Source organism: Natator depressus, chromosome 8, assembly GCF_965152275.1.
Source record: "Natator depressus isolate rNatDep1 chromosome 8, rNatDep2.hap1, whole genome shotgun sequence".
In the NCBI taxonomy this organism is placed as follows: domain Eukaryota; kingdom Metazoa; phylum Chordata; order Testudines; family Cheloniidae; genus Natator; species Natator depressus.
In genome coordinates, this window is record NC_134241.1 from 75,628,883 (window position 1) to 75,641,268 (window position 12,386).

Sequence of the window (12,386 nt, forward strand, 5' to 3'; positions counted from 1 at the left end):
AATAATCATCTAGGGTGGGTATGGGGAGGGATGGGAGAAGAAGAAAAATCTCAGGCTCTAAAATTGCTTAACTTTGTGTAGGGAAATGCACATTTCTGGTCTTGCATCTGTAAATACTAGATAAAGGCGTACTGTTTTATTTATTTATTTTTAATCTTCTAAATTATTGTGCAGGCATGTTCTTTGCTCAGCAAAGCGTCTGCTGCCTTGGCATTAGGACACAGCTACTGAAGACAGTTTATCCTGTAAGATTGTTCAGATTTTTGACCTCTGAAGTATGTACTCCATCAGTTCACAGATTACACTACATGTATGTCACGCTGTATTTATTTTAGAAATGCACTCATTTTGTGATGCTGCCAGTAAGTATATATTGGATTAGATGTCTACTTGGTTTAGTTCACTGAACTGATGGCAAAAATTTCATTTTTGTTAGGCAGTTTAAGATTCATCCATGTTCTGTGAGAAGATCCACAAAGCATTATGTTTTCTTCATTTTTTTGTTGCCTTAATCCCAGACATTTAATATGAAAACTGCAATAAATTATTGTTCAAATCAATCAAATGTTAAACCACACTAGCATGATGATATCCCCAGGGCATTAACTTGGGACTCAGGAGATGGGCTCAGTTCCATGCTTCCCATTTAGCATGCTGGCATTTGTTGATAACATTCTTAGGTGCATATCTCTCCCCATTGAGTGTATAGGGACCCTAGATGCCTAACCCAGGCTTTGTGGATCCCACTGTTGCTCTAGCGATTTTTGTAGGTGCCTAAAACTTAGGTGTTGCAATGTTTAGTGTTGCAATGCCTAAGTCTCTTTGTGGATCTGGGCCTCCATTTCCCATCTATAAAATGGGGATAATAGTATTTCTCAGAGGGGTGTTGCAGGTCCTCAGATACTATGCCAGTAGGAGCTAGCTATACAGCTACCTGAGAGAGAGCTACACTTGATTAAGTTTATTGTATACGATATATTCTTGAAGTCTCACTTAAGTTGCTTATGGAATCATGTGACACCATTTTATATCTAACTTTGTCAAAAGAAAGTGCAGTTTTTCACCATGATGGATGAGATCCTAGGGACAGTGTAATGGAACATAGTAATTGCATTACTGGATCAGTCCAGCATCCTGGTCTCAGACAGTGTCCATCACTAGATACGTCAGAAATAGGTGCAAGATCCCCCATAGTGTACAGTTATAGAATAAATTCCCCTTGGGGGAAGTTTCTTAAACTCCAAGCCAAGTTGGCTTATGCCCTAGAGCAGGATTCAGAGTAACAGCCGTGTTAGTCTGTATTCGCAAAAAGAAAAGGAGTACTTGTGGCACCTTAGAGATTAACCAATTTATTTGAGCATAAGCTTTCGTGAGCTACAGCTCACTTCATCGGATGCATACTGTGGAAAGTTTAGAAGATCTTATTATATACACACACAGCATGAAAAAATACCTCCTCCCACCCCACTCTCCTGCTGGTAATAGCTTATCTAAAGTGATCACTCTCCTTACAATGTGTATGATAATCAAGGTGGGCCATTTCCAACACAAATCCAGGTTTTCTCACCCCCCCCTCCCCACCACACACAAACTCACTCTCCTGCTGGTAATAGCTTATCTAAAGTGACCACTCTCCTTATATTGTGTATGATGATCAAGGTGGGCCATTTTCAGCACAAATCCAGGGTTTAACAAGAACGTCTGGGGGGGGGGGTAGGAAAAAACAAGGGGAAATAGGCTACCTTGCATAATGACTAAGCCACTCCCAGTCTCTATTCAAGCCTAAATTAATTATATCCAATTTGCAAATGAATTTCAATTCAGCAGTTTCTCGCTGGAGTCTGGATTTGAAGTTTTTTTGTTGTAAAATAGCGACTTTCATGTCTGTAATCGTGTGACCAGAGAGATTGAAGTGTTCTCCGACTGGTTTATGAATGTTATAATTCTTGACATCTGATTTGTGTCCATTTACTCTTTTACGTAGAGACTGTCCAGTTTGACCAATGTACATGGCAGAGGGGCATTGCTGGCACATGATGGCATATATCACATTGGTGGATGTGCAGGTGAACGAGCCTCTGATAGTGTGGCTGATGTTATTAGGCCCTGTGATGGTGTCCCCTGAATAGATATGTGTGCACAGTTGGCAACGGGCTTTGTTGCAAGGATAGGTTCCTGGGTTAGTGGTTCTGTTGTGTGGTACCCCTCCAACGCATTATTAAGGATCTACAACCTATCCTGAAGGATGACCCAACACTCTCACAAATCTTGGGAGACAGGCCAGTCCTTGCCTACAGACAGCCCCCCAACCTGAAGCAAATACTCACCAGCAACTACATACCACACAACAGAACCACTAACCCAGGAACCTATCCTTGCAACAAAGCCCGTTGCCAACTGTGCCCACATATTTATTCAGGGGACACCATCACAGGGCCTAATAACATCAGCCACACTATCGGAGGCTCGTTCAAAACCTGGATTTGTGATGGAAATGGCCCAGCTTGATTATCATACACATTGTAAGGAGAGTGATCACTTTAGATAAGCTATTACCAGCAGGAGAGTGGGGTGGGAGGAGGTATTTTTTCATGCTTTGTGTGTATATAATAAGATCTTCTAAACTTTCCACAGTATGCATCCAATGAAGTGAGCTGTAGCTCACGAAAGCTTATGCTCAAATAAATTGGTTAGTCTCTAAGGTGCCACAAGTACTCCTTTTCTCCTAGAGCAGGATGTTTTATATGCATTATGTGTTTTATATTTTATCTAATTGTCCACACAGATGTGTAATCCTTTTTTTGAATCCTGCTAAGTTCTTGGCTTCAATAATAGTTCATGGCATTGAATTCCACAAGTTAATTATGCATTGTGTAAAAGTACTTCCTTTTATCAGTATTAAACTTTCACTTTCATTGGAAGTCTCCTTGTACTTCTATTATAAGAAAAGGTAAATAGCAACTTCTCTCTCATGTCCCCTCTTATTCATCTCCTTTGCAAAACAACCATTGCTAACGGGCTGGATGTGCTTGGAGGCCATGAATTTAGATCTTGAAAGGGGAATGCTTTGTGTTGCTTAACACTGATCATCTTCGGGTGATTAAGATTCTGCTAGCACTTCATCTTAAATAAATCACTTCCATTCCTTAGCTTGAAGGATGGTAGAACCAATCATGTAATTGAAAGAGTGGCATATGATATAAAATAGGGAAATCCTCAGCATTCTCACTAGCATCTGGACACACTTCAGTAGTGTTTTTTCTTCTCCCTGGAAGACAGCTCTGTTCTCTTAATCTTACCTCATTTTAATAATTTCAGTTAATTGCTTGGCCTTTTAAAAGTTGAAGTAAGCAGAGCTAGAACCCAAAACTGAGCTGGGGCCCTTGATAGCCAATACAGGGTCAGAAATTCCATTTTATGACATCAGAATCAAAACTAAGATCAAGGTATGTAGGGAGAGAAAGGTTTAATTATTAACAATTGAACATACAATGTTCCGTGATATGAAGGCTGTAAAAGGCAGTCTTTTAGTTCTCAGTAAGATTTCAGCCAGGAGAGAAATATTTAGTACAGTTTAAGCTTACTGTAATTCAGTCATAACAATCCTGCTATTGAGTAGCCTGTTGTGGTTAGCTAATTGAAGTGATCTTAAGAGTTGGTCAATACAATGAGCTGCCCACTGGACCACACAGAATCCTGATTACTATCTAGAGAGATTCAGGGCTAGACTTCTCAGTTTTTCGTAGTAAAAAAAAAAAAAAGTAGCCTAGCATGTGAAAAAGCAACAGGGAAGCTGCCAGAAGTGCTTATTTGAAACGGGCATGATAAAATATTCATATTATTGGGGGGTGTATTATGGCCAAACACTAATCTCCGTCTGCATTGTGCTCATCAGTGCAGAGGTTGAGTACTCTTTTAGACACCTGCATATGCCAGTGTCACCTAGTAAAGAACCATATCTAACCAAAACTCCCTTTTAATTGCAATTTGGATATGTCCCTTGGCAAGAGTCGCACATTCACTTGCCAAGTTCTCCAAAACAGATTTGATGTCTTGTTGGGATAAATGGATTATGCTGAACTTCATCGAAATTTATGCCATGTGCCTGAGATTAGAATCTGGCCCGTGCAATAAAATTATAGTGAAAGAAGTGATTTGACATCATAGGCCCTTATCCTGCAAACACTTGCAACATGGGCTTAACTTTACTAGCACAAACAGTCCAGTCAACACCAGTGAGGGCTACTCACACTAATAATGTTAAACATGTGTATGTTTGCAGGACTGGGGCCTGTTAGTATTAAATTAGGTGGAATAATTGGGCCAAAGGTGTTAACATAACCCAGATACTATCCAACATTAAACAGTTTTAAACAAGGTTTGGGGTTTGGCATAAAAGACCTCAGCCTCCTTAGTACAGTACTATGGCAAACATACCATTACAGTCTTTCTAGGACTTTAATAAAGATACAGAAAAAGACTTAAAAACAGTTAAAGCATTTGAAATGTAAAGTATTGAGTAAGGCTTTTGTTTTACAACATCCCTTGTTCCCTTTCCTTTTACTGAAGAGGTTTTTTTTTTGACAATCTCTTAGGTGGTATCAAAGATTGAAGTAACTGTCATTTTTGGGGAAAAGAGAAGAAATTAGTTGAGATGGGCAGGAGCTGCTGCTGTTAAAAGTTCAATCCCGTTTCCTAAGGGGGGAAAAAACAAGATACAAAGGGGGAGAGAAAAGAATAGCAAAGAAAATGCAGCTTTTGTCTCTGATGTTGACTTTCACTTGCAAACCTCACTGCTGGAAAAAACAGGCACGCACACCGTCTTATCAGCCATTCTAGGACTCAGCAAACTCATCCCAGCATTGTGGTGCTTAGGGCATTACTTTTAGCTGCCTCTGTGGTCACAGGCTCACAGCAGTGTTGCAAACTATGCAGTCTTGGCTGGCTAAGCCAGGCTCATATTAGACAGAAGGAGAAAGGGGAGAGCGATAGGAAAGAAAAGAAATGCGGTACGTAAGGAAAAGAGCACGTCGGGGGTGTGGGGGAGTGAAGTTTTACATCCCAGGTTGTCTTCAGGATTTAGCTGAAACTGCTGGAGGTGGTGATGTCATCTGGCTTCCTCTCTATGGCCCAGCCTGGTTAGGAGGGATTAGGCTGAAGATGGTCATGGGTTCTAGGAGACAGTGGGGGTGGCAGCCATGATGGTGAAGCTTGCTCGACAGCCCAAAGTCCCTTTCTTGAAGGACCTCGAAAGGTAGTGATAGGTGGAATAGCCCATTCCCTCAATATTTTGTCCACCAGTTAGGCCTAGTTTCTGAGACAAAAGTTTTGGTTAACTGATTTCTGATCCCAAACTTTATGCAGGCAGGATCTTAACGCAGTTGTTGAGTTCTATCATTGAGTTACTGTCTGCACTATAAAGAGTGGGCGGGGGGAATGGGTTTACGTTTTTATTCTTTGTTTGACTGTATGAAGGCCAGAAGAGTTTTTCCTGCTTTCTCTCTCTTTTGGTGTTTGTTGTTGTGTTTTGTAAACTTTAAAGATACCACAAATATCGGGTCTGGTTATCCCTGGTTTTATAGGAAGGATCCTTGGAGGTCTATTATACATGAATTTTCTTAGCCCTTAATTCAAGAGCATGTGTGTTGACTTTATAACAAAAATGTTTTCTCTCCAGTGTTTGAGATAAATAAGTGTTAAAAAGTTTTGAGTAGTCTGAATAAAAATACTTTCAATGAATCTTAATGACTATCGCAAACTGCTTCAAGTGCAAGGTCCATTTCTTTGACCTTGCCTTCTCTAACAAACACATAGCATGTGCATGCGCGCGCGCGCTCTCTCTCTCTCTCTCTCAATAATTAGGGCTGTCAAGCAATTTAAAAAAAGTAATCGCAATTAAAAAATTATTAGTGATTAATCGCACTGTTAATAATAGAATACCATTTATTTAAATATTTTTGGAAGTTGTCTACATTTTCAAATATATTTATTGCAGTTATAACACAGAATATAAAGTGTACAGTGCTCACTTTATAATTTTTGATTACAAGTATTTGCACTGTAAAAAAACAAAATAAACAGTTTTCAATTCACCTAATACAAGTACTGTAATGCAATCTCTTTATCATGAAAGTTGAACTTACAAATGTAGAATTATGTACAAAAAATGCATTCAAAAATAAAAAAAAAATTAAAACTTTAGAGCCTACAAGTCCACTCAGTCCTACTTCTTGTTCAGCCAATCGCTCAGACAAACAAGTTTGTTTACATTTGCAGAAGATAATGCTGCCTGCTTTTTGTTCACAATGTCTCCTGAAAGTGAGAACAGGTGTTTGCAAGGCACTGTTGTAGCCGGCATGGCAAGATACCTACCTGCCAGATATGCTAAACATTCGTATGCCCCTTCATGCTTCGGCTACCATTCCAGAGGCTATGCTGCCATGCTGATGACACTCATTTAAAAAAAAAAAAAAAAAAGAATGCGTTAATTAAATTTGTGACTGAACTCCTTGGGGGAGAATTGTATGTCTCTGGCTCTATTTCACCCGCATTCTGCCATATATTTCATGTTATAGCAGTCTCGGATGATGACTCAGCACATGTTGTTAATTTTAAGAACGCTTTCGCTGCGGAGTTGACAAAACGCAAAGAAGATACCAATGTGAGATTTCAAAAGACAGCGATAGCACTCAAACCAAGGTTTAAGAATCTGAAATGCCTTACAAAATCTGAGAGGGATAAGGTGTGGAGCATGCTTTCAGAAGTCTTAAAAGAGCAACACTCTGGATAGGGGGTTGGGAAGACAGGGAGCAGTGGGGGTTGGATAGGTGTGGGAGACCCGGGGGGGGGCCTGTCAGGAGGCGGGGTGTGGATAGAGGTCGGGGTAGTCAGGGAGCAGGGGGGGTTGGATGGGTTGGAGGTTCTGAGGGGGGCAGATAGGGGGTGGGGGCCAGGCTGTTTGGGGGGCGCAGCCTTCCCTACGTGGCCCTCCATACAGTTTCGCACTCCGATGTGGCCCTCGGGCCAAAAAGTTTGCCCACCCCCGTGTTAGACTGAACTCAAGCGATTATCATCCATTAAGGCTTTTATAATATGAGCAATGTTATATTATTGAACTTGTTCAGTTATGGTATCTTTGAAAGGGCATAGGAGAGGGTTTCTCACGCAATGTTACAATGTCTAACAATATAAGACTTTGCAATTCTTAGCTAAACCCCTTTGTCTATATATTTTGATCTTGTAGACAATGGCCTTCAAGCACAAAAACGCAAAACGAATTGAAGGGCTTGATGTCAATGTATGGTAAGTGACACCTTAAAATATATGCAGAATTCTAAAAATCAACTAGTGTGTTCTTTTCCAAATTGATTATTTATCCAGCACCACAGAAATATACAACTCTTGTTATCCCTGGTGCTGAATTGTATTCACACGCATGCCTAGAAGATAGATTAAATGGGCCAAATGTGATGGTGGTGGTGATGTGAATTAAGCCATTACAAGGTCATAAGCTGTGAGTAAGTTAGAATTCTGAAGTGCAGAATGAACCAAAGTAAAACAAAAGTAATTCTCAGCAGGGGTGCTAGAACAATTTGTATAGTGGGGGTGCTGAGAGCTATTGAACCAAATTGTAAACCCTGTATATGATGGAAACCACTTCCTGCCTGGGGATGCAGCAGCACCCCTAGTTCCAGCATCTATGATTCTTAGGTATGGTGGCAACAAGGGGCTACAGATGTATAGATTAGTTTTGTTGAACAACCTAGCTTTGCTAATTTACACCCGTTTCATTTAATCATCTTGAACCTGTTGCTGTAAAAATTAACCTAATATATTTTACTATATTTTTATCCAGGGCTTAAATTGGTCTCAAAGTAGCATCAGGTGTGTCATTGCCATCTAGTGGGATTTCATTAGTTTGTAACATTAACTGAGGGGTTGGGCAGATTGTTTAAATGCACTTGGTGCTCTTTCATCAATGACCATCCTGCCTCAGTCTCCCCACAGCAATTTCAGTTATTGATGGCTGTGTCTGTGGGTATGTCTACACTACGAAATTAGGCCGATTTTATAGAAATTGATTTTATACAGTCGATTGTGTATGTCCCCACTAAGCACATTAAGTCGGCAGAGTGCGTCCTCACTACCGTGGCTAGCATTGACTCATGGAGTAGTGCACCGTGGGAAGCTATCCCACAGTTCCCGCAGTCTCCGCTGCCCATTGGAATTCTGGGTTAAGCTCCCAATGCCTGATGGGGCAAAAACGTTGTCGCAGGAGGTTTTGGGTACATGTCGTCAGTCTCCCCTCCCTCCCTCCGTGAAAGCAACTGCAGACAATCATTTTTGCCTTTTTTTTTCCTCGGTTACCTGTGCAGATGCCATAGCACAGCAAGCTTGGAGCCCACTCAGCTCACCGCTACTGTTGCGAGCGTTGTAAACACCTTGCGCATTATACTTCAGTATGTGCAGAACCTGGCAAAGAGATGGCAGCACAAGGACGATTGTGAGGAGGACATGGACACACATGTTCCTGAAAGCACAGGATGTGGCAGTTGGGACATCATAGCGGCAGTGGGGCTGGTTGATACAGTGGAACGCCGATTCTGGGCGCGGCAAACAAGCCCAGACTGGTGGGACTGCATAGTGTTGCAGGTATGGGATGATTCCCAGTGGCTGCAAATCTTTCGCATGCGCAAGGCCACTTTCCTGGAACTCTGTGAGTTGCTTTCCCCTGTCCTGAAGTGCAGGAATACCAAGATGAGAGCTACCCTGACAGTTGAGAAGCGAGTGGTGATAGCCCTGTGGAAGCTTGGAATGTCTGACTGCTACCCGTCAGTCGGGAATCAATTTGGAGTGGGCAAATCTACTGTGGGGACTGCTGTGATTCAAGTAGCAGAACGTCAGTGATTGCATTGGCTATCAAGGGTAGTGACTCTCAGAAATGTACAGGTCATAGGGAAACCCATTGCAAAGCCATCCACTAATTGGGGCGATAGACGGAACACATATCCCTATCTTGGCACCGGACCACCTTGCCAACCAATACGTAAACCACAAGGGGTACTTCTCAATGGTGCTGAAAGCACTGGTGGATCACAAGGGACGTTTCATCGACATCAACGTGGGATGGCTGGGAAAGGTGCATGACGCTCGCATCTTTAGGAACTCTGGCCTGTTTGAGCAGCTGCAAGAAGGGACTTACTTCCCAGACCAGAAAATTACTGTTGGGGATGTTGAAATGCCAATAGTTATCCTTGGAAACCCAGCCTATCCCTTGCTCCCATGGCTCATGAAGCCGTACACAGGCAGCCTGGACAGTAGTAAGGAACAGTTCAACTATAGGCTGAGCAAGTGCAGAATGGTGGTAGAATGTGCCTTTGGACCTTTAAAAGCTCGCTGGCGCTGTTTGCTGACTAGGTTAGACCTCAGCGCAACCAGTATTCCCATTGTTATTACTGCTTGCTGTGTGCTCCATAATATCTGAGAGAGTAAGGGCTAAGACATTTATGGCAGGGTGGGAGGCTGAGGCAAATCCCCTGGAGGCCGATTTTGAGCAGCCAGACACCAGGGCAATTAGAAGAGCACAGGTAAGCATGCTGAGCATCAGAGGGGCTTTGAAAACCAGTTTCATGACTGGCCAGGTTATGGTGACAGCTGTGTGTGTTTCTCCTTGATGCAAACCCATCCCCTTTGTTGATTTTTAATTCCCTGTAAGCCAACCATCCTCCCCCCTTCGATCACAGCTGACAAAAGAAATAAAGTCACTATTGTTTTGAAACCTTTCTTTCTTATTAAATTAAATTAAAAAAGGAGATAACTGATAAGGTAGCCCGGGTGGGGTGGGGGAGGAGGGAAGGACAAGGGCACATCGCTTATTGTAGCCACGCTAAAAATCAAAACTGTTTTAATGACAGCCTTCTGTTGCTTGGGCCATCCTCTGGAGTGGCTGGGTGCCCACAGCCGCCCCCCTGCACGTTCTTGGGCATCTGGGTGGGGAGAAGGACAGGTGTTGTACAGTGGATGCAGCAGCAGTCTGTGCTCTTGTTGGCATTCCTGCAGTTCTATGAGACGCCTGAGCACGTCCGTTTGCTCTCCCATTGCCTCAGCATTGCATCCTGCCTCTTCTCATCGTGCTCACTTAATGCTTTCCTGGACTCTGCCACTGAATGCCTCCATGCATTCAGCTGTGCCCTATCAGTGCGGGAGGACTGCATGAGGTCGGAAAACATGTCATCGCGAGTGTGTTTTTTTGCGCCTTCTAATCTGCGATAACCTCAGGGATGGAGATGATAGGGGGAGCATAGAAACATTTGCACCTGTAGGGGGATAAAAAGGGAGAGTAAAATTTAAGATGATACATTTCTGAGAACAAAAGGGAGACTCTTTCACAGTGAATCAAGCAATTCAAAGCAGACAGCACATGTGCTTTAGGTACAAGGTCGCATTTTGCCTTTTGTATTGAGCACCTGCTGGTATGGTGACACATCACACACGGCTGGGCAACAGAATTCGGTTTCCAGGCAGCCATGGTAAGCCAAAGGGTACACGGGTTTGGCTTCTAACACCTTCATAATATGTGGGAATGTTTTCAAACTGCAGCGTCCTCCTTTCCCATAGCAAGCAATGCTGGTTTGGTTTGCCATTTAAAAGGAGGGGCTGTGGTTTTCGGGTGAATGTGCAGCACACGCCTCCCCCAACCCCTCCGCGTGGCTGGTTGGGATGATCCCTTCACCCTTCCCCCCGCCGCGTGGCTATGGGATTATCCCTTTTAGCCAAGCGCAAACAGCCCAGCATGAACGGGGTCCTTTTACTGTTCCCGTACAAAAATTCCCCTGTTTCAACCAGGTGACCATGAATGATATCACTCTCCTGAGGCTAACACAGAAAGATAAAGACCGAATGTTGCTTGAATGCAAACAAAACCCAGGACAATTCGCTGTCATGCTTTGTGCTGCAATGATTCCAGACTACTTGCTACTGGCTTGGCGTGGTAAAGTGTCCTACCATGGAGGGTGAAATAAGGCAGCCCTCCCCAGAAACCTTCTGCAAAGGCTTTCAGAGTACCTCCAGGAGAGCTTCATGGAGATGTCCCTGGAGGATTCCCGCTCCATTCCCAGACCACGTTAACAGACTTTTCCAGTAGCTGTACTGGCTGCGAATGCATCCCAAGTCTTCAGGGCAAATCAGACATTAAACACTATTGCTTTTAAGCCCTGTATTGTAGTTACAAATGTGCACTCACCAGAGGTGCCTTCTCCATCTTCAGGGTCGGGGATCCCGCTGTGGGAGGGTATTGGCTCCAGGGTGATGAAAAGGTCCTGGCTGCTGGGGAGAATGGATTCACCGCTTGCCTGCTGCACATTCTCCTCCTTATCATCATCATCATCATCATCATCCACAAAATCCTCCTCTGTGTTGCGTGAGACTCCCCCCTTGCAGATGTGCACGGACAATGGTGGGGTAGTGGTAGGGTCTCCCACCTAGAATTCCGTGCAGCTGATTATAGAAGCGGCATGTATGGGGCTCTGACCCAGAGTGACAGTTCGCCTCCTTTGTCTTTTGGTAGGCTTGCCTGAGCTCCTTGACTTTCACACGGTACTGCTGTTTGTCCCTGTTGTAGCCTCTGTCCATCATGCCCTGTGCGATTTTTGGCATATATATTTGCATTTTTTCTTTTTGATCGGAATTCTGCCTGCACAGATTCTTCTCTCCATACAGCAATCGGATCCAGTGTCTCCCGTTCGCTCCACGCTGGAGCTCATTTGCGATTCTGCGGGGGACTGCATGGTCACCTATGCTGCTGAGCTCGCCAGGCTGACCAAACAGGAAATGAAATTCAAAAGTTCCCGGGGCTTTTCCTGTGTACCTGGCTAGTGTATAGGAGTTGAAAATGCTGTCCAGAGTGGTCACATTGGGGCACTCTGGGATAGCTCCTGGAGGCCAATAACGTCTATTTGCGTCCGCACGACCCGAAATTCGACCCAACAAGGTCGATTTTAGCACTACTCCCCTTGCTGGGGAGGAGTACAGAAGTCAATTTTAAGAGACCTTTAGGTCGACGGAATGGGGTTGCTTTATAAAATCGACCTAACGCGGCTAAATTTGACCTAACCGTGTAGTGTAGACCAGGGCTGTGACACTGTAACTGTAATTTTTTTATCTGGTTAACAATTGGATGGTGAGGGAAGGGCAGAAGGAAAGAGCACACAAAAGGAGAAAAAATTGCAGGTTAAAAATTCTGTAATTAGCTTTTGGCGGGCTTAATGGAACAACTAACAAACTGTATGCATTGGTCCATAGACTGGTATGACTAGGAATGTTTACAGAGCTCCGTGAGAGGACTGGCTAATACTGTGAGTCTTGCTGGCTTAAATGTTTGCTAGGCT

General features: G+C 43.4%; 1 protein-coding gene across 9 annotated transcripts in view; it reads left to right on the forward strand.

Moving 5' to 3' along the window:
* Positions 1-12,386, forward strand: part of KYAT3 (kynurenine aminotransferase 3) — a 60,659-nt gene that overhangs the window by 28,819 nt on the left and 19,454 nt on the right. For 8 of the 9 annotated variants that reach the window (XM_074961377.1, XM_074961375.1, XM_074961372.1 and 5 more), the window contains one exon: positions 7,244-7,302. The exons of the other annotated variant lie outside the window; for it this stretch is intronic. In XM_074961377.1, coding sequence (XP_074817478.1) covers positions 7,300-7,302 — 3 coding nt within the window. In that variant the 5' untranslated portion in view covers positions 7,244-7,299. The remainder of the gene's footprint in view (positions 1-7,243; positions 7,303-12,386) is intronic. 9 annotated transcript variants of the gene reach the window in all.